At 36.9% G+C, this 26847-nt stretch overlaps 1 protein-coding gene and 1 long non-coding RNA gene across 2 annotated transcripts; one reads left to right on the top strand and one right to left on the bottom strand.

Moving 5' to 3' along the window:
• The first annotated feature begins 2454 nt into the window (after positions 1 to 2454).
• Positions 2455 to 26847, top strand: galnt17 (polypeptide N-acetylgalactosaminyltransferase 17). The gene is made up of 12 exons (XM_087283837.1): positions 2455 to 3017; positions 5740 to 6019; positions 7908 to 8091; positions 9384 to 9550; positions 13346 to 13520; positions 15568 to 15765; positions 19000 to 19117; positions 19281 to 19466; positions 20829 to 20966; positions 23951 to 24046; positions 26120 to 26281; positions 26386 to 26847. The coding sequence occupies exons 1-12, from the start codon at positions 3015 to 3017 to the stop codon at positions 26530 to 26532; spliced, it is 1854 nt and encodes a 617-aa protein (XP_087139963.1). The 5' UTR covers positions 2455 to 3014; the 3' UTR covers positions 26533 to 26847.
• Positions 11397 to 14866, bottom strand: LOC147833630 (uncharacterized). Its single transcript, XR_015509232.1, has 2 exons — positions 14361 to 14866; positions 11397 to 14249 (listed from the first exon to the last, which is right to left on the bottom strand). It is a non-coding gene; the product is annotated as an uncharacterized LOC147833630 (long non-coding RNA).

The raw sequence follows: 26847 nt of genomic DNA on the forward strand, positions 1-26847 counted from the left end.
TGCACACTGGTGGTGGTGTGGAGAGACCACCCCTCATGATTGTGAAGCGCTTTGGGTGTAAGGCCATACACAATAAATGCGCTATATAAATACACATTATATTACATTATTAGCAGTATTATTTATTATATCCATATTTATATTTGTTTTATTAAAAACAATCTTAGCCTACCTGTCAGGTTTTAGACCATATGGGGCATAGCATGTATATTTGGATTTAACTCTGTTTTTTTACCACACTTCGTTATTATTGTTTATTTATTTATTTGCTGGAAATTAGAACTAAATTTAGAAATAGTTTTGAAAAAAAAACTTTGCGCTTAACAAACAAAATTAATTGTTTATAGGCTAATCAATGTCTGTGTGTACAAGGTTTCTCTATCCACAAGAGCAAATGTGAAAGTAGATAATGAGAAGGCTCATCTCTCATTCTCACGCTGTAGATGCTCTGTTGTTTTCTTGATAGTAAAGCATTCAGTTTTTCCACTTGCAAAGTCTTCATGTAAATAGCAAATGCGCCATGGCGCGACGCAACTGACTCTTAAAGGGAATGGGACATGAGACTCTGATTGGTATATACTCAAAACACACCTATAACTCATTAAGAAAATTAGCTCAACCCTTTTAGACCATGCACCACGGCACAAAGTAGATTTTTCTGTCCTTATATTAGCAAAAGTGGATTCTGACACGCCCCTAATGTGCATGGGTCGTCAAAATAGAGCCCTGGATGTGGATGAATCTTCAGTGTGCATGTATTGAGGACAAACTAACTAGTGCAAAAATAATTCAAATAGCATGTTCAGAAAAAAAACAGGCTGCAAGCATATTGTACTGATTACGTAATTTGCGACATATGCACTGTACTGTTACCCCAACGGCAGGTAAAACTTTGCACTCAAAAGCTATCAATGATTGTTCTTAACACTATTATGCTTAATTAACTGCCAATGCCAACATAGGCTCATTCTGAAAACATCAATCGGTGCTTTTGAAAAAACTATTAGTTGGGTTTAAGAAAGGGGTAGGGTGGGTCAGTCGATTGGTCAGTTTGTCAGTCAGTCAGTCAGTCAGTTGGTCAGTCGACAGCGGCTGCTTGTGGCTTTACGAGAGAACAGCAGCCACGAATGGCACTCGCGAGAAAATATTGAGATCCTCAAAAGCGAACACATCGGCCTCTCACTGATTCGTGAAAACAAAAACTGCAAAAAAAAAAAAAAGAAAAAAAACATCGCTCCTGTGACATATTTAACGGTCTCTAGAAATGTATATAGAGGTACGTTTTCAGAATGAGCCTAAGTTGCCCAATGCATATGGTCAAATTAACATGTTGTCTCATTTCTTTTACAATAATAAGGTCATAAACAGTAAAAACATAAGCATAACAGATTTTGTGTGTGTGTGTGATTCATTACCTGCTTTGTATTGTTTATTAAAGTGGACATGTTTTATCTAACAGTAGCGTGTCTTTACTAAAGATTTAAGCACATTCAGACAAAGCGAAAGTTTTGCAGTAAAGGAAAAATACAAATTATACAAACTTAAATTTTTTTAATTATTTAATTAAAATTTATATAATAAAAATGTTGCCTCTTAAAAGGATAATTAGCTGTGAGTTTCCCTACTGACAGTCTTTTTTTTTAAAGATTTAACTTAAATGTTGATATGCAAATTAGTATGTTTTGACTTTTCTATCTGGAAATAAACAATTTGATATTATACTACTGGGCTGTTAAATGCTTGATTTTGATTGACCAGTGAACATTCTAAGGTGTGCAATGATTTTCAGTCAAACGCATAATTAAAGTCTTGGCCACATTGCCATTCTACATTACTAAAATGAATAATTTGAGTTAATTCACAGCCTCAACAATCAAACACAAAAGTTTTTTAAATGAGATGAATAATACTCATCCCCCACACAAGAGCAGCTTGAAAACAAAAACCTGACAAATGTCTTGAAATACAACATCTGAACAGTGTCTTTTAGGTGTGGTAAGACTCTGGTCCATTGAATTATTAGGTGAATTAGAGAGGTGTAATGGCCAGTCTGCATAATTTTGGAATAACTTTATGTCCTATATTGTCATTTAGCTATTCATTGCTCAAAATCCTGTACAGGCTATCAGTATACGTAACAACAATGTTATTTTTTCGTGAGTTATTATCAGCGTATTGCCGTGTATGTAAATACGCTCAGTAATTCCTCTAGTTCAAAAAGATACATTGAGATTCTCCCAGGAGATCTCCATTTAGCGCATCTGCCCTAAAGTGTGCCTCCAGCATCTTACTAATTAACGTTGGATGTACCATTCATTAATCTCATATTATATTAAGCCCAGAAATTCTGTACCTTCTTCCCTGGCTTTGTAAAATGATGTGGGTGAAGAGTGATCAAGTGCGCGCGTGAGCAGTTCTTCAATCCCACACACGCGCGCGCGCATCTGCTCCTCCACTCCGCGTTTTCCAGCCGGCTCAGCAGAGGCGCTATCCAGCATTATGAGGACAAAACCATTTAACAGGGCACATTAACTGCAGAGAACTGTGTGAACAGAACGAGACGCAGGCTACTCGTGGATCAACGGCTGACGTCTGAAATAACAGCAGATCGGAAATAAAGCGACTATAATGAACGGTGCGCTGGATGTGGTCGAATCCGGCTGGAGATGATGATGATGATGGTGATGATGATGTTGCGTCTGCGGAGACTCAGAGCTGAAGTAGAGGGATCTTACACACTTCTTCAAACACACACGTAAAGCCTGACCTCTCGAAACATCTCACATTATTTATTTCCAGGAAGGAGCCGTGTTTGTCACTGAAGACCTCCTGAATTTGACTGACAGACGCCTTATGATGAATGACTGCAGTTTATGACCGTTTGCTGCGACTCTTTGAAGTATGTTAATATATTTCCCATGTGGGTTTCATACAGAAGAACATGTGAATACGGATGAAAGCACACAGGCGGACTCCACTATGTTCAAGAGCAGGATGCGTTTTACCAATCCGAAATGGTAAGTGCTTATAATACATTTCTGAAATGAAGTATATTTCAGAAAAGTCTTGCAGGAACAGTTCTTATTGGGGGATGTAAGAGATCCATCAATTGTAGAATATCAGAAGACTGTTAATTGGGTTGTTAAACCTGTCAAGAGCCAACCTTGAGCAACCTTTGGTTACAAAATTTATGGTCTTTACAATGGGAATAAATGCATTTAGACAATAGATGAAACGGTTAGAAATTAGAAACAGGGATGTCAAAACTGACTTACTATTTAATCACCCTCAAACTTTTTGAGTTTCTTTATTCTGCTGAACACAAAAGAAGATATATTAGAAGAAATCTGGAAACCTGTAACCATTGACTTTCATGCAGGGAATACAAATAATATGGATTTGTGGATCCATAGCTACTATGGTCAATGGTTAGTTTTCTTTGAAGAAAATTATAGTATAACTATATAATGTTCAGACAGTTGGCCATTATCAATCTAAAGGGGTATATTTTGTCATATATTAACTCACTTATTACAATATTACTTTGTAAGTAAACAGCCAAAATTATTTCTACGTCAAACTGTTAGCTTAAGTTAAATTTGGACTTTTTCAAAAAGGGTCTGCAGCTAAAAATGAAAGCTGTCAAAATTTACTCCTTTAACTGTTTCAAACCTGTTTAAGTTTCTTTCTTCTGTTACACAAGACATATTGAAGAGTGCTGGAAACCAGCAGCCATTGACTTCCATAGTATGGTTTTGTTCACACTATGGATGTCAGTGGTTGCTGGTTTTCAGCATTCTTCAGCATTCTTAGGATAAACTTTTTTTGTCCCAGAGAGGAAATTTGTCAAAAAAGTGCTACGATGTTGCTCTAAGCAGACAATAAAATAATAAAACAAACAAAACAATTAAGTACCTAAATTGTTTCCAAAATAAGACGGTATATAAATATATAAATATGAAATATTTAAGGCACAGAACGCAGTCAGGTGCTAATATACTACAGGTGCATCGTTCTTGGCAGAGTTTAACAGTTTTATCGAGGTAGGAACAAACAAAAGCTTCAACATAGTGGTTTTGCACATCTGCATTTTCAGTCTTTTTCCTGATGGAATCAGCACTAATATTTATTGCTCTTCTCATGACCGCCTGTTTATATAGAATCTGTATGGGCTCGTATTGTTTTATTCCTAGTATTTTTATTGCTGTTTTTTGAATATCACCAATTTATTTTTTAATTGAACAGACAGATTTCTAAACCAGACAGTGATTTCACAGCGAATAAGACTTTACTAGAGAGAGAGGGCGGATTGATACACAAAACAAGAAATTAGCACCGGCATATATATTATCTGTCAAATTTGTTAGACAATGATCCATTATTTACAAATATTTCAGAGTGAAATTGGTGCAATTGACTGATCAGAAAACATATATACAGATAATGTACTATAGGACACTTCAATTACATATAAAATGTGATGTAATAAAAGGAAAAAGGTATGTGCAGTGGCAAAAAGAAGCTATTTTTAAATAATTGATCTTAAAAGTGTGGTTGATTTGATTTGATTCTCGAAAGCTATGATTCCACCTTTATTTCATGCTCTGGTTACTCACCATAGGCATTTAAAACAGTATACCCATGTGTACAATTAAATAGAGTTTGGTACAGGTGGCTCTTCGTTTAATTTGTAAACTAATAAAATCTCTTGATTTTTAGAAATATTAAGTAGCATTTGTAGTATTTGTATTAATTAAATGCACTAAATCAAGAATTCCCAGCAAACAATTTTGTGTTTAATAAACTTATAATAGATATCTAAATGGAGACAGCTTAGCTAAAACAAGGCTAAACTTGGGCTGTCAGAAAAAAATCTAATAGACATCTAAGAACAGCCCAAAACTTAACTAGTCGTCAAATAGGTAGATTAGACAGACTTTATATGTGTAGTCATTCATTCATGGTTATGTGTTGACTAGTCTAGTTTTGGCCTATTTTTAGACATCTATTAGATTTTTGCTGACAGCCCAAATTTAGCCTTGTTTTTGCCAAGACGACTATGTTTAGACATACTATATTAGACATGTTTTAAAAACAAAAATGCTTGCTGGATTGAAAATTGAATCAATTTGAAATGAATTTGCAACCAAGAACAACTGAATCGATACTCAACTCTAAAGCTAATTTAAAGCTGCTCAAGATTTACATTTGTTGACTCAAACTAATAAACAATGGACAAACTGTTAAACACTGTTTAGTCAATTTTAGGAAAAGGTGTGTGGTCTGTCCTTTAATGTTAAGTAGTCGTTGACCTACTCTGTATTCAAATTGATATAAAATGGTAACCTTATACTATACGAAAAACAGTTTACCCCAAGAGTAGCAACAATAGGCAGAAACCACCCAAAATTACCCTCTACTCCCAGTGAGATTCTGTAGTGTCCCTCCTGAAGTATCAATTTACTATCCCATGAGGCCAGAAGGGAGAATGTTTGAATGGCAGTGAAGTGACTCTACTAATGCTGACAGATCAGGTAATAGTTTCAATGATCCATCAAACATTTTGGCCACAAAGTAGCTTCAAATTCAAATGCAGTAACTATTCGAGTCCTGTTCATGTTCCCTTCAGTCTTCTGTTGATTTCCTGTCAGCACTACTGTGTCTGTCAATAAAACAGAGAGCTTACCATCACATCCCTGCTTGTCACAAATTCAGTTTGTGTATAAAATGTCTTCCAAGATGCGTTTCACTGGATTCCGAACACCAAAATCGTTCATGGCCTTTGTGATGAGAAGATGGAAGATATTACTGGTGCTGAATGTGTTTACGGTGGCCGGCTTTATCACTTTTTGGGGCAAGTGCAATGTACGCACCACCAAAGGTGTTGGACAACAGATGGCTGTCGATTCGAGAGGACAAACCAATCTGAATGGATCTGTTCAGGAGACCAGCATCACTCATGATGTGCTCTTAAAGAGACTGGGATCACTGGAAGATGTGGTGTACAGGCAACTTAATGGTAAGTTATACTCGTTGAGGTATTTATTTAACCCAATGTTTGAGTTAAAAAACATTTGGTGCTTTGTTGGGTTATTTATTCATAATTTATTTAAAACCATTTAAAAATTTGAATTTCAACAGTCAAATGATTTACATGACACAGAGCAGCCGTATTAACACTACAACTGCCGGAGGTCGCTGTATACCTAAAATCGCCAGTGCGGGTAAATTTTACCCGGCACAAATTTTGTTTAGAAGTTGATAAAAAAACAAACAAACATACTATATCACTGTTTTTTGCCACTGTTTACAAAATGTGTCTAGACGTATGAAATTGTTATTTCAGGATAACAAGTTTAAATAACAAGATTAGATTAGTAGGATAAACTTTAGCCATCATACTCTGATACATAACTTATTTCTCCAGACTCTCCATTTAATGCATTTTGTGTTTTTAATAGCTCTACAAATAGCCTTCTTTTAGTCATTGTGACTTTATTCATTTATTATAACCACTAATTCAGTGAGTGAAAATGAAAGTAAAAGTAAGTAATTTCAAACATAAGCATTTCATAAATACAAGTATTTTTTATAGTGGGTAAATTTGACCCACACTGGCGCTTATAGGTATAAACGTCCCACTTTCTAATCTATTTTTATCTAAACAAATTTTAATATCTGGGAATTCTAAATAAGGCATTTTTAGTGAAAGTCATTGACTGGGAGGCTTGAATGTTTTATTGAAGGTTTGTTATGTACATTTGAATAACAGTGATGGTTAAAATTGACCCCACGGCGATTATATTGTTAATATGTTATGTTGTTTTGCGTTATAATGTTTATTTAAGCTCTAAGGCAATAATATTGTTGTTACTTTTTTAATCAAATTACCTCTTCCTGTTGTGTTTTTATATCCATTTCACCAGCACTTCATTTTTGAAGATACACATGCGCACTTCATAGCTGATCTATATTAAGTGGATAAAAATGCTTAAGTGTTTGGAACTCAAAATGTGCTATGTGCTAAAATAAGTTATAGTTGGGTTATATGTTGGGGTATTTTTAACCCAAGTATTTTAAATGAGCACAAAGCAGCAAATACTGTTATATTGGAAAATGTAACAATATTCTTCGCAAAAATGACCTTTTATAGAATTAAATGTGTAGTTCACCCCCCAAAAAAGTAAAATTCCTCCTCATTTATTTCTTTTGTTGAACACAAATATATTCTGTGATTAAGATATTCTGAAGATAATTGGAAACCAGTGTAAGCCTGCCAATCCTACAGCACCCAACCCGCTTGAAGCTGGAATCAAACTGGCAACCTTCCACATGGGAGTCAGGTGCTCTACCAAGGAGGCTAACGACCATGACCTATAGTATCAATCGCTAGAGGACCTTTAGAGGTCAGAGGAGTGAGGTTTACTTGCACAGCACTTCACTAGGTGGCCTCTGCTACACTCACCCCCCTAAACATCTCTCCCATATGGGTCACGGCACCAGTGTAACCCTGCCGATCCTACACCACCCAACCCGCTTGAAGCTGGAATCAAACTGGCGACCTTCCACATGGAAGTAAGTTGCTCTAACAAGGAGGCTAAAGACCATGGCTCCTAGCATCTGTCGTTAGAGCACCTTTAGAGATCAGAGGAGTGAGGTTTACCTGCACAGCAGTTCACTGGCTGGCCTCTGCTATACCAGCAGCAATCAACATCTATAGTAAAAATAAAACATACTACCATAGCTGCTGCTTTCCAACATTCTTTAAAAAAAAATCTTTATTTGTGTTCGACAGAAGAAAGAAACTCAAACAGGTTTTGAACAAGTGGAGAATTAGTAAGTAGATTTATTTGGGTGAACTGTTCCATTAAAATCATTTAACTAACTAAGTCATTTATGTTGAATAGGTTTGTCCAAATCTCTTGGACTCATCGAAGGTTTTGGAGGCCGGGGTAGAGGAGGTATACCAGCCACACTTACACCAGCGGAAGAAAAGGAGGCCAAATTCCTGAGGGAGAAATATGGCTATAATGCATTTCTGAGTGACAAAATCTCTCTGGATAGATCACTTCCAGACTACCGTCCCAGCAAGTTAGTGCCACTGACCTTTTTTAATTTAACCTTTAGATACCTTACAGTTACTCTTGATGTATTATGATTGATTTACCTGAAGGGCAAAGATGAGACTTGCTCACACTAATTAGATAGAAAGTTATGGTATTTGGTGGGCTGTCAAAAGGGAGGGCACTAAGCTTAGAATTTTAACTGCATCCGATGTAACTCTTGGTGAAGATAAGATGTAATGATATAATGCATGATTTTACAATAGGAGAATTGCCGAAAACTTTGTCTCGGTCTGCAAACTACGTCTCTCAACCAAACAAATGTGAGAAGTGACATGAAAACAACGTGAGGTCACGTAGTATATCTTCTGTTATTAACTACATAATGAGAAAGAAGCCTTTAGTGGGGTAGAAAATGTACTTATTTTGCTCACCTGCCAAATTTACACTAGTTTTTCCTCCATTTCTTTTTGTCCAAATAGACCAAAAATAAGCTCTTTTAACTTCTCCCCAACCTCCCGCTGGCCTGACACCCATACAGATACCCATACTAGTAGATGGTGCTCTCTCATTGGCTGTAGGTTATGTTATTTTTAATCGGAATAAATTTCACACAACATGATTTTAAATCGCTGAGAGATTCCAGTTATTTAGTGTGCCAAATATCTCACGGGTGTTCTCATTGACTCATTTGCAATTCTCTCAGATCGGTCTATGATAATTCACACTGTGTGATACGTGATCACGTGTTACTCACGTGAACGAGCACCGATTTGACTGTGATTTTTAGGCATTTGTGTCAAAACCTGTTAACGAGTCAAAATCTGGGCTAAAATATTGCAGTCTGAACTCGGCATAAGTGAGTTGGTGGAGGGATGCTGTCAACTGTCAAGGGACAGAGCTGAGTCATTTTTGCACATGTATTTACTCCTTGATTAATTAGGCTGATTACTAAATGTGGTCTGCCTTGTGTTAGGTTAATTATCTGAACGTGCTCCTTATGAACATTGTTAATAAAACATCATTAAGTAGAATGTGCTTAAGATTTTCTATATACCAAGTTTGCTGAGCAGAGAAAAATGGCATTTACTGTTTCTGAGTTCAAGCGAGGTTCTATAAATAAGCGTCATATTTGTGCCCCACTAGGCTATGTAATTGTTATGGTGAAAATGTGCAAATAAGCCAAGCGAGCAAATTGGCTTTCCTTCTGTTAGGAAGTTAAAGGTTTCACACCTGTTTGTGTAGCAAAGGAGATTCAAGAAGCTTGTTTGTTTCACAGATAATGGGATATTCTGTGTGTCCTTGTGTGTGTTTTTATAGATGCAAAAAGGCCTTTTTTCCCCGTGACCTGCCACAGATTTCCATCATTTTTATCTTCGTTAATGAGGCGTTGTCTGTTATACTGCGTTCAGTCCATTCAGCTGTCAACCACACACCAGCACATCTTCTAAAGGAGATCATCTTGGTGGATGACAACAGTGATGATGGTGAGAAATGACAAGAGAATTTCATACTTACAATATTTTGCAAGTCTTACACCGTGTATTACAGGGTATCCGCTGAGTCTTAACATTTCTTAAATCTCAAAATCTAAATTTTAGGCCTTAAAAAAGTCCTAAATTTACTGAAATGTGGGGTATAGGTTTTAAATCTTTTTTTTAAACAGGACTTAATTTTTCTTTGTTCATGTATAGCTACCCAATCTGGCAATTACCACCCATACAATCACCAACAATCCATCTCAATAAAATTTGAACTTTTTTTTTAAAAAGAGCATTTAATTACTTAGAGTAACACTTGCTTAAAAGATCTCCATTTTGTTACTGCTGAGAATACTGACCTTTATTTTTTTATTATTAAATTATTATTACTGTAGACTGAAGTAATTGACCGCTATGTTTTGTTATATTCTTGATAAGGGGTGTAGCTTTTGTGAATGGATATATTTGAAAATCTTTTCTAACTGGTATCTTTGAAAAATATCTCTAGCATTTAGCCCAGTATAAGTCTAAAATTTTATTTATAATGGTCTTAAAAAGTTTTCAATTTAACTTGGTGAAACCTGCAGAAACCCTGGTTTTAATAACTCGGCAGAAACATTTAAATACCAGAGACATTCAAAAGTGCAGAACAGTGCACTGCACTCCCAACAAAATGGTCAGGTTTATAATCTAATTGATACATATTAAACCTCTCTAACATTATTAAAAGCAAATGCTGAGTGATTGATATATGTTGGATTGAGTCATTTTCAATTACAGTAGTCAACATTTGAAGTGGATCAAAAAAGCTTTATTTTAAATTAGTCTAAAGACAAGAATGCGTGTTGCTCAATAGTTTTAGGACAACTTTGATGAAAGGTTTTGATCCACTTCAAACGTTGACAGCTGTATACAGTATGTGTGCTCAGTGCTTAACTTGTAAATAACTAGTTTTTTTCCAGAACGGAAAAAAAAGTTACTGTTACCGACGTCTGCCACACAATTTCAGTTTTATGGGAACATGACGTCATTAAGCAAATATACCACAAAAAAGAGCATCAAATTTAAACGGCCTTTAATTATTTTGTATATTTATAATATTAGGTTATGGGTCAACAATGGGTAAAAAACTAAAACAAACAAACATTCATTTATTAATTTATTCATTTTCTTTTCGGCTTAGTCCCTTTATTAATCAGGGGTCACCATGGCGAAATGATCGCCAACTTATCCAACATATGTTTTACACAGCGGATGCCCTTCCAACTGCAACCCATCACTGGGAAACATCCATGCACATCCAGTCACAGTCATACATTTTGGACAGTTGACCCTTCTCTAAGCCACACCCAAAAACCACCATCTAATAATCTTGGCTTAGCAACCGTAGCTACGTGCAGGGGCTCTGTCAAGCTTTCGAGTGGGGGAAACAGACCAGAGCGCTGTGCATATGGATTGTGCAAATCTGACACCTGGTATCTGTAAAATTTGAATGGGATGGTGGAATTTTTTCCCTTTTCAAAACCAAAAACCCAAGAGGAGAAATGCCAGCGTGGATCAAGCTGTGCGAGGGGCGCTAAGGGAGCGGAGATAAGTTTTTTTTTTTGATATTCCTGACACATTCAGTGATAGACTGACGGCAATAATTCACACACCTCTTACCCTAAACAGATCTAAACTGTGTTGTCTACAGAAATACAAAGCAGGTTATGTTTAACAGCTGTCTTTTTTTTTGCTCAAAATTATGAGTAATGCTCCGTTTAAGCCTTCGCAATAGTAACGCTAGTCTTATACCGAATAGTGACATGAGTTAGTGATCCGGAAAATACGAATCAGAAAATCTGTTGCTAACTTTACTGAACTTCATATTTCTATCTATATCAAGCTACGAAGATTTGAAATAACAAATCAACAGAACAAAACCAAGATACCCGGAGGAGAACATGCAAACTCCATACAGAAATGCCAACTGACCCAGCTGAGGCTCGAACCAGTGACCTTCTTGCTGTAAGATGATCGTGCTACCCACTGCGCCACTGCATCGCCCCAACAAACAAACATGTAGCTAAAAACATAAATTGTATGAAACATCAATATACTGTTTACTTACATCATTACAACATTCAGTTCACTATTATGTGCCAAGTGAAAATAACTCAGTCCAATCTTCAAGAAGAGCCCACAGTTAGCTCTTCCATCATGTTTTCCGGCTGACATGAGATTGCTTTGCTTCTGTCTCCCGCTTTCCTGATCCATTTGCCCAGTTTATCTTCTCAAGATCTCTTTTGATCAGGCTCAATATCAAATTTACTCGTGGTTTAAAAAAATAGTATATGCTTGATTGCCTCTGGATTTTTAAAAATACAAATATAATTTATATAGGCCACTATGCCTTTATTAATTTTCGCTGCTCACAATAATCACCGACCAATGAGAGTAATCATAAACGTAAGAAGCCCATTGGTCACAATTGGTCCTACGTGCTCAAAATCCACACAGCTTTGCTCGCTGTTTTACATTCGGACTCATTCAAATTCTCTCTCTCTATCTCTCTCTCTCATACACACACAAACACACACATGCAAGTATTTACCATGCAAAAGTTATGCCGGATCAAATAAAATAAATACCGGAGAGCAAAACACAAATATCTGACATTTCCCCGAACAGGATCCAACAAGATCCACCTCAAATTAAGCACTGTGTGTGCAAATTATTTTATTTTCACAATCTGAGGTAAAATATCTACTCATGCTTTCAGTATAGCAAGAAATTTATTCTGAGGTAATCATTTTATGCTGTTGTTCAACCTCAGTGTTGCATAAATAGTTTCTAAAATTAAATTTTGGATGCTGCTGTCACAGATGGTTAAGAGGACATAGTGTAAAGAGTACGTTTATCACCTTATATTACATCGTAGCATTGTGTGCAGCTAGGACCAGGTGTTAGGGTATGTTTACATTGCAACAAATGTACTACAAACAGATGACAGCACTGTTTAAATGATCCCTGAAATCTGGACTTTACTAGAACTATGTTAAGCTGACACAATCTACATTGTAAAAAGTGCTATATAAATAAACATGAATCGAATTGAATTGAATCCCTGTTCAAACGGATCTGAAAAAAATGACTAAACCAAATCCATAGAAAAGCACTGCAAAATCACCCTGAACATATTTGAAACCATTAGCAGACATAGAAACAGTTTCCTAGAAACATTTTTTGTAAACCATTCTGACTGAGTCTAATCCGTTGTGTTGCATTCGGCGGGCAGTGTCAACACTGATAATCTGGAGTTGTTTGTCAAGCACCCTTTGCTCACGCTGCACATGACCACGCTTGTCTATTGTATCAAAGTGTGTGCTCAGGCCTTCCCAGAGAGACAGTTCAATTTCCATCGCATTGTTAGCATGAGCTGGTGGCAGAGGGCCAGCCGTCCATCAACGCGGAGGGAAAAGCCTGCGTTTGCTGAGATGAGGCGGCAGGCGAGCAGCACACCCAATTCTGTCCTCATAATGTCAGTGATTCACGGTTTGTCACTTGGAATGCAGATGACAGTGTTTAACGTGGGGAAAGAGATCGCTTTCCAAGAACGTGCTTTCCAGGGGGTTGATGTGGATCCCCATTGCACAGATCAAAGGCACAGGAAGAGTTTTGGCGTAGGAGACACATTCCCTCTGGTGTGGTTTAAACACAGCAACAAACACTCAAGTACCATGAAACAAGATTTCCCCCTCTTTACCATTTGTGTGTGCGTGTGTGTGTGTGTGCATGTGTGTGTGTGCGTGTGCATGACAGTGCAACTGAAAGGCCCACTGGAGGAGTACGTCAACAAACGCTACCCGGGTCTTATCAAAATAGTGCGCAATCAGAAGAGAGAGGGGCTCATACGGGCTCGCATCGAGGGCTGGAAAGTGGCCACTGGGGAGGTGACCGGCTTCTTTGATGCCCATGTTGAATTCACGCCTGCATGGTGAGAATTGAGCACTTGCCACAATATGCTGCTGATCTTATAGATGGTCTCATTTTCATCTCGACTCCTCAAGACTGTTTATAACTGGTACTAACATCCATCTTGGGTGATCTAAACTGAAGTGCTTAGCTGAGACAGATATTGTAGATGTTTACAACTAGTAGTAACATGTTTAAGTTTATCCCTTGTGATTGGCTTTTAACTATAACATTTTAAGTGCATTAATCAAGTATGTCAGTGGAAGTCAGATTAAGAAAACGAAAGGGATTTCTTCCCAGTATACTAACAAATTTTACTTTTGTGTATGCAGTATTCTAAAATTATAAACTATTGATGCACTGATTGACCAATCATAAGCACAGCCCTGCTTTGTTTACAGCGCTAACCAAATAAACATTTTGTTCTTCTTCTACTAATATTTTCATTCTGGTCTCTTGCTTAAAGTAAAATAAATTACAAAATCAACAATATCTGAATCAGCCCATTTGCTTGTAAAAACATTCAGGATTTTCAATCGATGCATCACTATTATAACATATTTTCTTTCAAACCCTCACGTACTGTAAGAGAAAAGTGTCAAACTAAAATTAGTATGATAAATGCCTTATTATTGGTTATATTAGACCAGGGGTGTCCAAACTCGGTCCTGGAGGGCCGGTGTCCTGCATAGTTTAGCTTCAACTTGCTTCAACACACCTTCCTGGAAGTTTCTAGTATACATAGAAAGAGCTTGATTAGCTGGTTTTGGTGTGTTTAATTGAGGTTGGAACTAAAATATGCAGGACATCGGCCATCCAGGACCAAATTTGGACACCCCTGTATTAGACATTCCTGATGGACATTTATTCATTTATTTTTTAAATAATGACATGATTATTGATGAAAAATACTTTGTTTTTATGGATTAAACTGGTTTAATCTGGCTCACGGAAACAACCGGTTAAAGACATCACCTTGCAAAACTGGTGCTTAGCTGGTTAATTTCCATCTAATAGTGGTTAAACCCTTTTAAAAGAATGTTGTACATATATTTCGAGCTCAGGCTCAATCTGAAAACGTATTGCTATATAAATTTTTGGAGAGTTCCAAGTACGTCCCAGGAACTGTGTTTTTTGCAAATCCACTAGAGGCCGCTGTGTGGGCTTTTTTTAGATCTCCAATTTCCCTCGCGAGTGCCATTCTCACCTGCTGTTCTCATTTTATTCCACCAGAGGCCACCAGAGACTAACTGACTAACCGATCAATCGAGTGACCCACCCTGCTTCTTCTTCTACAAACCCAATCAATTGTGTTTTCAGAAGCACTGATTGACGCACCCACTTCCCTAAACCCAGTGACAGTTTTTGAAAAAACAAAACAATTTAGAAAAAGAAAAGCCCTCGTCTGATTTCTACCACGTTTTTCAGATTTTACCACATTCTCACTCTGTTATTTACATGTTTATTTTATTTTTTGGCTTCAGTTTTTACCTCACCTTCTTTCTGGAACCGTTCTTTGCCACACTCAAAGCCCGTTGTGGTCAACCCCTCTCTGCATCTCAAGTCTGCCGTCGTACATGGCGAGCTACTGGGCAAACTAGTTACAGTGGAAAAGCCGTCCGTGAGCGGTCAGCTGATAAGCGCGGAGAGGAACGGCATCATACCGCCCCATAGCATTCGTTTAAAGACAAAATGCAGCCATACACACTTTTGGCTACATCATTCGCGATCTTCAGAAATATAAATAGGGCTACGTTTTCAGAATGAGCCCAAGTTGTATATATCTGACCACTAATGTAGTTTCTCTAATCAGATCATGAATCATGCACACTAATATCTATATTTAGTGCTGTTCAGATGAAACAGATTTTAATGGCACGTGTAAACAGGGTCTTGATGCATGTACCCTCTGTAGGTCCATCTAATTGGCTGATGTGAGGCGAGAAACCAGCCAACACATTCTGAAGCCAGGATTAGATTTAGCTTCACAGCACAGTTGAAGAAGTGTTATTAGAAGTGTGCTATACAGTTTTGCTTATAATGATCTAACCTCTGCATCCCCTTGTCAGGGCTGAACCAGTTCTGTCTAGAATCAAGGAGAACCACAAGAGGATCATCTTGCCCTCCATAGATAACATCAAAGATGAGACGTTTGAACTGGAACGCTATGAGAACTCAGGCCACGGCTATAACTGGGAGCTCTGGTGTATGTATATCAGCCCACCCAAACAGTGGTGGGATGAAGGGGACACTTCTGCACCTATCAGGTATGGTCCTACTGAACCTATTATGTTAGATCTTTCGTTCTGAACGCTTGCAATTCACATTATTCATACTTTGGTTTAGTAATTTGTCATGGGTGACCAGGTGGCAAGGTTTCACATTGTATGTTTATGAACATTAGCTTTTGGCCCAATCCCATCGTATTTTTAAAAAAGCATGAACATGAACACCATTTTGAATATATTAAAACATGTGCCTGTTTTTGTAAAAATTGGTAATAATGACAAAGATTATAATTTGTGCATCTCTTGACTTCCGTGGGCAGCCATGTTGCCGTTATAGCTAGTGTATTCTTGGAAATTTTTGTACCCCTTGGTTTCGAGTGTGGTCCTGGAAAATTTCTGTTTCAAGGGCTATCTAATCCTTCTCCTTAACCATACGCCTTCAAGCTAAAGTGAATTAGGACACCCCTACCACTTCTTGTGAATGCGCAAAACGAGTGGCAGGGGTAAGGGGAAGGGCTAAGGGGTAGAATTGGAATTGGGCCTTTGTGTTTTTATTTACATAATTATAATGGCTGGAAAAGTACAGTGCTCAGAGCCTGCAAACTTACTGTTTGAATAACAGAACTTGAAGGACCAGCTGTGGAAAATCCCATTACAGTATATACATTCACCAGCCACTTTATTAGATACACCTTGCTAGTATTAGATTGGATCCATTTTTGCCTTCAGTACTGCCTTAAATAATCATGACAGATTCAACAAAGTGCTGGAAACATTCATTAGAGAGATTTTGGTCTATATTGACATTGTAGCATCATACATATCCATCATGCAAATCTGCTGTTCCACCACCACATCCTAAATGTGCTTTTTTGAATTGAGATCTAATGACTGTGGCAGCCATTAAGCATTTAATTATCCAAATTATCCATGATTTGAGCTTTGTGACATGCCTCGATATCCTGTTGGAACTAGCCATAACAAGATAGATTAACTGTGGTCAAAAGAATATACAGTACCTATGTTTCCATCCAGAGATACGAATTAAACTTATGCACAAAGCTGGTATATCACATAAATCATTATGCAAATGAACTGTCTTTTCCATCCAATGAGTCAACGAGAACAAAATCGTCACGTCATGATAAACAGCTGCCAAATATTGAAAAGAAAAATGGAATTTGCCGCAGTAGGAGAAGCCACTGTTGGCTTTTTTCCTTTATATAATATATAACTTGCGTCTCATATGAAGACGAAACGCAATGAACAGAGGGTGGCACTTTGTGGGAGCAGACACACAAGACAGTTCTGAGAGGTAATAATATTTTATTATTATTAATAATAATAATTATAGCAAACCATTTGATGATGTATTTTAGCTAATAGGCGGTTCATTCTGCTGTGGTGACCCCTGATAAATAAGGGACTAAGCCGAAGGAAAATGAATGAGTGGAAATTGTGTATAATAGACATAATCTATTAAAACAAAATCACATGTTTTTTAATGTGCATGCTTGAATTTATTCAGTAAATGTGTTTCCATTGTAAATTATGCACATTTTTTCAAAAAGTTTATCCTAGTCAGTTGTGCACAAAAGTTTTTATATACATTATCAAAATTTATGAGCATCTTGGTATTTTCATTTTTTATGCAATATTTCAAAATGCGCATTAAATTAGATGGATGAAAACATAACTATTGACAGAAAAAAACACTCAGAGAGACTCTGGCTTTTAAACAGTGCTTAATTGGTACAAAGACTGACACAAGGCATAACTGATCCATGTTTTTGTGTTGTATAAGTTCTGACCGTGTACCAGCTGTTTCACAGGAGAAACTGAGACTCATCAGAGCAAGCCAACATTTTCCAACATTCAGCCTTTGATAATGAATTAAATATGAATTGTAGCCTCAATCGGCTGTTCTTATTTGACAGATCTTCCGCTGATGTAGATCATCTGCTTCAAGGTTTGATGTGTTGTTCTACAGACCTACAGATGGTAATTTGAGTAAATGCTGTCTTTCTATCTGCTGAACCAGCCTGGTCATTTTCCTCTAATCACCTCTGATCGACAAGGCTTTTTTACCCATGGGACCACTGTTCACTGGTTAATCTCTATTTGAGCCATTTTCTTTGTGTGAAAATCCTAGTAGATCAGCAGTTTCTGAAAAACTCAGACCAACTTGTCTGAATGGAACAACCTTGACATGTTGAACGGCACTTAGAAATTACTTTTGTTTGTAAATATAACGTTTAGAAGATTGCCATAACCATGTTTACTCACTAAATGCATCGAACTGCTTATATGCATTGAGTCTAAATGTGATTGGCTGATTAGATATTTGTGCTAACAGGCAGTTGAATGGGTGTACCTAATAAAGTGACTGGTTACTGTATCTGCACTGGTCATTTTACAAACTATAGAAAATATTAAAACATAAAATAATAGCTAAAAGTACACCAGAGAGTTTCACTGTAAGGCTGAAAATATACAGTGCATGCTGAAAGCAGCAACGGTTCAAAGCATATTAATATTTAATGAGGTTAGCATTGTTCAGATTTTGATTGGTTTTCTGCTGCCAAACAGCTTGCCAATATTCTACAACAACATTGTTTCTCATTGTGTAGCTTTGGTACTGCGTTTTAGCACCACAGTTTCAGATCTCATAGTTAAAAGCAGAAATAATACTTTCAAATGAACATGTTACTGGTTAAATTATCTTAAAAGTAAATTTGCTAACAATATTCTCTAAAAACACAAACCCTAAAAAAATCTTACTATTAAGAATCAATGTGGCATCTAAATTAATATCACATCAACTAAAATCAATAAATAAAGAAGTAAAAACACGATGAATAAAATATCAGTAATTTCTCCATCAAACAGTAAACACATTTACATATAAATACAGCATTAAAATGTAACAGAGGCTAGCTAGTGAAGTGCTGTGCAGGTAAACCTCACTCCTCCGACCTCTAAAGGTGCTCCAGCGACAGACGCTAGAGGCTATTGGTCTTTAGCTTCCTTGTTAGAGCAACCGACTTCCATAAAAAAGAATTGCTGGTTCGATCTCTGCTCAGACTGGGTTTCGTGCAGTAGCACCGGGTTACAAAAATAATACAAGATATAACATATTTTAACTGTTGTCAATATTTAATATTTTCATTTAGTTATACAGATTTGTCAGTATTGACATTCATTATTTGTTTATGAATTATTCAATAAAATATAAAGCAGCATTAGAAAATGCTAAAAATGTTTATTTTTTAGGACGCCTGCAATGATAGGCTGCTCTTTTGTGGTAAACCGGGAATACTTTGGGGATTTGGGCCTACTGGACGCAGGGATGGATGTGTATGGAGGCGAAAATATAGAGCTGGGAATCAGGGTTAGTATGCCACCCACATCCCACTGCTAAAGTAGAGCATTCGCAACTTAGCCTCACCTACGCTCACTCCATACAACCTTCATTTGATAGGTATTTTTGACTTTTTATGTTTAAAATTATGCCAGAACTGATTTTTTTTACTGGCATATGTTTTGAAACCCAGGTTTGGTTGTGTGGGGGCAGCATGGAAGTCCTGCCTTGTTCCAGAGTGGCTCATATTGCTCGAACAAAGAAGCCCTACCACAGTAACATTGCCTTTCACACAAGACGCAATGCTCTTCGAGTTGCGGAAGTGTGGATGGACCAGTACAAATCTAATGTCTATTTGGCATGGAACCTACCGATGAAGGTAAGCAATAAAAGGTGGCAAAGAATGAAACTCTGGATATATCTAGGCACAGCTTGATAATAAGAGTTCAGTACATAGAAAATGACATACTGTAAGTCTTAAACATCATTGTTTTCTTGTTCACTTCCAAATCCTGTAATTGTAAAATCCTGATGTTAAACAGGCAGATCAGAACAAAATACAGAATCATGAATATGCATGCCATAGACTGTTTGATTGGCCACAACTTTTCCTGAGATTGCAGTGATTATAATGTTTCCATTATTTTTTATTTAATCTATTATACTTACTTCGTATGTCTGACTTTTATTTTGAAAACCGCACATATAACTTAGCTTTTACCGTGATTTCTCTGGAGTGAAAATATTCGATTAAAACTTGTCTGTTTATGCCTAAGTTGATGTTAATAACTGCCTGTGTTTTCATATACATTAAACCCACAAAATACTTTAAATATATCTCTGCAACATAGGCTCATTCTAAAAAAACATAGCCCTATATACATTTCTGGAGATCACAAATTATGTAGCCAGAGCTAGGTATGGCTGCATTTCATCTTTAAAATGAAAGCTACAGATAGTATGACAGTGGTCCTTCTACCGCTTACCTCTGTATGTACAGCTTTTCCTCTGTTACCAGTGTGCCCCGTAGCAAAGACAAAAGCCAAAAAATAAAATAAACAAGTAAATAACAGGGTGAGAAATAATAAAAAAACTGTAATTCCTTACATTTAAATAGCACTTTTCTGGACTCTCAAAGCACTTTTACATTTTTTTTTTTTGGTGAATCTCCTCATCCACCACCAACATGCAGCATCCTCCTTGATGATGCGACGGCAGTCATAATGCACCAGTCTGCACACCACACAAAGCTGATTGGTGGAAAGGAGCCAATTATGATATGGGGATGGTTAGGAGGGCATGATGAACATAGGCCAGTGGGCAAAGTCGGCCAGGACGCCAGGGTTAAACCCCTACTCTTTTTTTTTTTTGCTGAGATTTTTAACAACCACATAGAGTCAGGAAGTCAATCTGACGTCTCACGCTGAGTAGTAAAGAGTCCTCATCAATATACCCAGGGCATTAGGACCCACACAGACCGCAGGTTGAGCGTCCCCTGCTGGTCTCGCTAACATCACTTCCAGCAAAATCCTAGCTTTCCCATGGGGTGTCCCATCCACATACTGACCAGGGGTAGCCCTTCTTAGCTTCAATGGGCGACCATGTTAGAGACTAACTTACTAAAATGCATCAATAAAAAGTTAAACTAATATAGTGCATCAATGAATTGTATGACACCTTTAACAGTTTATCCAAGTCATAATAATAAAGATTTTAATACTTACCTTTTTTATCCCTGTAGAACCATGGCATTGACTATGGAGATGTATCGGAGAGACTTGCACTCAGGAAAAGACTCCAGTGCAAAAGCTTTGACTGGTACCTCGACAATATCTATCCAGAAATGAGAAGATACAACAACACTGTCTTTTATGGAGAAGTAAGTGCCATATTAAATGACTAAAGTTTATCATTGTTCTGAAGTAGATGTTATTTGTTTTGAAAGCACAGATTTTACAATAGTTTTGATCATGTGGATTTGCTGTGCTGACCAACCATTGTTTTAATGTGATTTCTGTTTAAGCTGTGGTTCACAGATGTCAAAACACTGACAATAGACCACTACACTTTTTTTGCCTGCACATTTTGCTAATATGTCTGCACCCTAAAGGCCTGTTTTTACTGCTTTTGGTCTCACAGACAGCCATGTCCACACAGTTTTCAGTCTATACTCAACTCCAGGGTATAGTTTAAAATGTGTAGTACCACCTGGTGGATCTTTTGATGTTTTGGCATTCACCTTGAGCCTGAGCTATTCACACACACCATCATGCAGACTGTAAAATTAGATTGCATGTGGATCTGTGTGTGGGACACTCCTATTAACAAAAGCTGCATCATGAGGCCAATGTGTGGACCATCACTGAATGCAGATGACCAGAGTATACTTTGGGCCTAATGCTGCGTCTCTAAATAGCACAGCTGGCACTTGTTGAAGGGGTTGTTTTGGAAGCGCATAATTGCTTTTATATTGTTAGACGGTTAGTTCATCCAAAAATCATTTGCACACCCTCATGTCCTACCAAAACCAGTATGACTGTCTTACTTAGAACAAAGACTAACTGCAGCCGCACACATTATGGTTCATAACCATGCAATGGAATAGCACTTCAGATATCCTTAAAGTCATAATCGTAAATGCAAATGGAATTAAGACATGGAGTATTCCTATTTCATTAATATAAATATTGTAGAGTATAAATCAACCACACGCACACTGAACTCCTGGAGATTCGTCACATCATCATCACCAAACACACGTTTATACTGTCTGGGAAAAGCTGAAGTTTTTTATTTGGCGTGCGGTACCAAATTACATTAAAACAACTCTCTCTTATCGGGTCTACTTCATATTTGCTTTCAGTAGCTCAGAGTTTGTCACAGGGAATCAGTGAAAAGTTGCTGAATGAAAGTGGAACTGCTAAAAAAAAATTAAAAATTAAATTTTTAAATAAAATTACATGATTTTTTTTTGTTTCGAATTCTCAGTTGAAATGGTACAGGGGAGAAGCCAGTCAATAAAGTTTATAGCTACAGTTGAAGTCAGAATATTAGCCCCCCCTTTGAATTTTCTTTTATTTTTTAAGTGTTTAACGCCCCATTCACACCGGGCGTCAGCTTCAACACTTCCCATTCACTTTTAATGGGTAATGTCAGGCGTTGCCGAACTGCATTGTGGATCTGTCCGCCTGCTTCAGAAACGTTACTCACTGCAAAAGTTGGGACTTGCTCAACTAAGCGCCGACGGAAGTGTCAGCCAATCAGATCGCTGTATGCTCAGACAGTGTATTATTGCTCACTATTTTTATTGGCTGACGCTGCTATGTGGATTGTGTCAGCCCCAACTTTAGACACGCTTTCTGTCAAGCGTTGACGCTGAAGCCCCGTATGAATGGGGCGCAACAGAGCAAGGAATTTTTCACAGTATGTCTGATATTATTTTTTCTTCTGGAAAAAAATCTTGTTTGTTTTATTTCGGTTAGAATAAAAGCAGTTTTTAATTTTTAAAAACCATTTTAAGGTCAACATTATTAGCCCCTTTAAGCTAGTTTTTTTTTTCAATAGTCTACAGCAGAAGTCACCAAACTTGTTCGTAGAGTGCCAGTGTCCTGCTGGTTTTAGCTCCAACCCTAATCAAACACATGTGAACAAGCCAATCGAGGTCTTACTAGGTATACTTGAAACACCCACGCAAGTGTATTGAGGCAAGTTGTATTCCGGCCATCCAGGACCGAGATTGGTGACTCTTGGTCCACAGAATAAACCATCGTTATACCATAACTTGCTTAATTACCCTAACCTGCCTAGTTAACATAATTAACCTATTTGAGCCTTTAAATGTCACTTTAAGCTTTATAGAAGTGTCTTGAAAAATATCTAGTCAAGTATTATGTAATGTCATCATGGCATAGATAAAATAAATCATTTATTATAAATGAGTTATTAAAATTTTTATGTTTAAAAATGTGTTGAAAAAAATCCTCTTTCTGTTAACCAGAAGTTGGAGAAAAACATTAACAGGTGGGCTAATAATTAAGGGGGTTTATTAACTTTGACTTCAACTTTAAATATTTAGCAGTGTTTGCATGTCCTTTACAGCATATAATTCATTAAAATTGGAAAAAAATATATACCATTCATTACATTAAAAAAAAAGCACCTAAGCAGTTTTGCATTTTGTTATTTTTTAAGTTAAATAGAAAACTATTTTTCCATTTATATATTTCATGATTAAAGACTTCTTAAAAATTTTGTTAAATTCTCATCTTGTCTTGTTCGTGTGAACCCAATCTTGCTATCTTGAAATCATAGTAATTCTGGAAAGAACTCTTTTTTAGCATTGTCTTAAAAAAAGCCCATGTAAATTCATACATATAACACCTTTATTGTCTGAATACAAGAGAAAACTGTAAACATTCTTCAAACTGTCTACTCGTGTAATTCTAACCAAAAAGAAAGTCAGTAACATTTACTTTGATGGTCCATTTGAGTATTATTAGACTGTCTGCCTTATATCTGCTGATTCTGATCCTTCAGCAGACATTTAACTGTCTGTAAGAACCTTTGCAAGTACAAGTACCCCTAACCCCAACCAGTCTACTAATAATCTAAGGAGAATTAGTTGGCATGTAGTTGCAATGTAACTAAAATTCAACAAACAGACCATCACCATAAAGTGTGAACAGAAAGTCATTAGGTATGGCACTATTTAAATTTGTTGTGCAAATTTTGAGGTGGCATAGCATCGTTATTTAGGTCTCATGTTAAAAATGGCTCATCAAAACAGGTTTCAAAGTGAGAACTTTTTAACAAACAAAAAGTGCGACAAGCCATAAGTTGATTAACCCTTTCAACGTGTTCTAGATTCGCAATACCAATGTGACCCATCTGTGTGTGGACCAGGGCATAAAGGAAAACCACACAGCAACTCTGCACCCGTGCCATGGCTGGGGCCCTCAGGTAAAGCCTCACAGATACACTGATCTCCACAGACCTGACCTCCACTAAACCTCCACTCTAGTCTGCGCACAGCAAATAGGTTATGTCTAGAGGGACTTTATGCATGACACAGTTCTCCGCATTCTGTTCATCAGCTGCAAGTAAGCAATGACACGACAAGAAGCAACAACAGCTTTATTTACATTTTTGGGCTACGTTTATATGACAACAAGGTAGCCCGTCCGAATTCACATTCTTATACTATGCCCTAAAAGTATGAATGTAAAAGTATGACATACTAATTCCTCATTAACAGACTGTTATGGTGCTTAGTTATGTCACCTGTCAATCATCTCGACATCATCCACATTTCTTTCATATTTAATTACCTACCGTATTCGAGAAGCAGCAGCAGAATAATCTGCCATTCGGGAGTCTTTCATTTAGAGAAATCTTCTCAGCTCTTTGGGTAGTTCAGAAGTAAAATGTCCAAACATATCTTTATATAAGTTCACATTGTTGTTGCAGATGAAATATAACACTGAAAAGCAATATAAACATGTTCCAGTTGGCTAGATATTAATCAACAGTCATTCAAACAACTTACCGAAGCCTCTCTACTTCACCATGTTTGTAGTTTGTTTTTACTTTTTAACCGAGCTTGTAGTTCTAAACAATTTCACGTCTGACAGGCAATGTATTGTAGGCAAGATTAGCGGTTAGAGTATGAACGCTTCTACACTTTGAGATTTTACTGGAAATAGTAAACCATACGGGAACCTTTGGCATACTCTTTTCAACATACTATGATTTGCGACATGCTGATTCTATTTTCCAATACTATTAAGGATAAATTGAATGCAAATAGGACACAGCAACTGTCTTGCTTTTGAAATTTTTTATTTTCAGATTTTCAAATCTGAACATAAAACACTTTCGAATGACAACGTAAAAACAAAAAGGCATACTATATAAGTATCAGGGTCACTGGATACAATCTTATTTACATTCATAAGTATTTATTTGATCAGGTCCTGCCATACAAAGTTCTGGTAAGGGTTACAAGTCAAAGATCAGAAACCTCAAAGTACAGGTCAGAGTACATACAAAAGTGACAATAACAGTCAATAAATGAAGCAAGTAACATGGATATAAATAAATAAAAAGAAATCAGTCAGTGGTAAGGAGTGTAAACAATGCTAGTAATGTCATGATAGTAATGATGACAGTAAAAATAAAGAAAGGACAACAGTAATAATAACTAACAACAATTATAATAAAACATATATATTTACAACTGAACAATTGAACAATTACAAAACTCCCATTTAGAGGATATAAACTGTTATAGACATCTAAAGCTTGAAGTAATAACAAAAATAACAAATTTTGGAATAATCCAGCACAGCCCTTGGATATAGAGGAGAACTCTTTTTTCCTCAATGGAGAATTGAGTGAACAAAAGATGTAGCCTATTCCTCTTTCTTTTTCTACTTTAAAGAGAGAGAGGAGAACAAGGCATCACTGCTTTAATTGACTACGAAATATTTAGCATTTTTTTCACATTAATTAATAAGCAAAAGCATTAATATGCAATCTTTTTGGATATGAATATTAAAAAAATGAATATGAAACTGTCGGACCAGTGTGCAGACCTTAACTGGCAAAGCTGTGATAAAAACAAAATGCTTTTGGGTAAAAAGGGGGCTCTATGTACCGCTCACTTTTTGTGTTTCAGTTTAGATTACGTCAAACATCAAATAAAAAGTGCACATGTCAAATAACTTCTAAATAAAGAAATGTATAAAGTTTTAAAACCGAACAAAGGTTAGTAAATAGTAATAAATAATTTTTCAGAGGTGAACTATCCCTTTAATGTCAACTTGGACATCAGAACTTTTAGATTGAATCTTGACCAGTTCATGTGACTGGAGCTCAACCCAGCTAATAATTAAAATTCATTAATTGTCATTATGGATCTGGCAAACATCATCAGAGCAGGGTGCCAAAATGCCCCTGAATGACTCTGTGACCCAGTTACCAAATCACTGAATGAAATAAATTCAGATTATCCCTCTGTGGTTTATTTTGTAGCTGGGTCGCTACACTAAGGAGGGTTATCTTTTCCTGGGTCCTCTGGGAAGCACTGGCGAAGATACTCGGTGTGTGGTGGACGATAAAATCAGCAGCTATCCACAGCTCCTCAACTGCGAGAAAGTCTCAAGCGTACGGCAAAAAACTTGGCACTTTGCACAGGTAAAAGGATTACATTTTTAATGGAGCATGTTGGAAAAAAAAAGTCAGTAAAAACCATTCTTTTTAGTCAGTAAAACCATTCTTTTCATTTTTGTTCCCTGAAGAATGAATCAATCATCAGCCGAGCTACAGGACGCTGCCTCGAGGTAGTGCCGGCTAATGTCTACTTTGGCTACGCTCTAATCCTGCGCTCATGTACTGGCCAGAAGTGGAACATCAAGAATCTGATGAAACAAGACCAAGGGCAGTGAATCAGAAAGTGGAAGCAGTTTCGAAGAACTCAAGCCGAAGGGGTACTGATCATTTTTGCGTTTGTTGAGTTTCTGTCTTACTACGTTCCATGTTACAAAAACAAGACGCACCATTTAAGATCTGGAGAAGCTCAAGACATCTTTTCAAAATTGACAGTTCCTACAAGAACATTAAAGAAGTTCCTCCAGTAAGCTCATCATATTAACAAGAATTTGGAATATTAACTGTAGGCTGAGTAGGATATTCGGGGTTTAATCGTGTGACTCTTGTGAAGTTTTGAAACCAAAATGACCATTAAACATTGTAGATGATCA

The sequence above is a fragment of the Danio rerio genome, chromosome 15, assembly GCF_052040795.2.
Source record: "Danio rerio strain M-AB ecotype USA chromosome 15, GRCz13ab, whole genome shotgun sequence".
Classification (NCBI taxonomy): Eukaryota; Metazoa; Chordata; class Actinopteri; order Cypriniformes; family Danionidae; genus Danio; species Danio rerio.

What these genes read in the sequence shown, in the direction of transcription:
- galnt17 (XM_087283837.1), top strand. An exon ending in ATATAGAGCTGGGAATCAGG is followed by an intron (nt 19,118 to 19,280) that starts GTTAGTATGCCA and finishes TTTGAAACCCAG; the next exon opens with GTTTGGTTGTGTGGGGGCAG. An exon ending in ACACTGTCTTTTATGGAGAA is followed by an intron (nt 20,967 to 23,950) that starts GTAAGTGCCATA and finishes AACGTGTTCTAG; the next exon opens with ATTCGCAATACCAATGTGAC.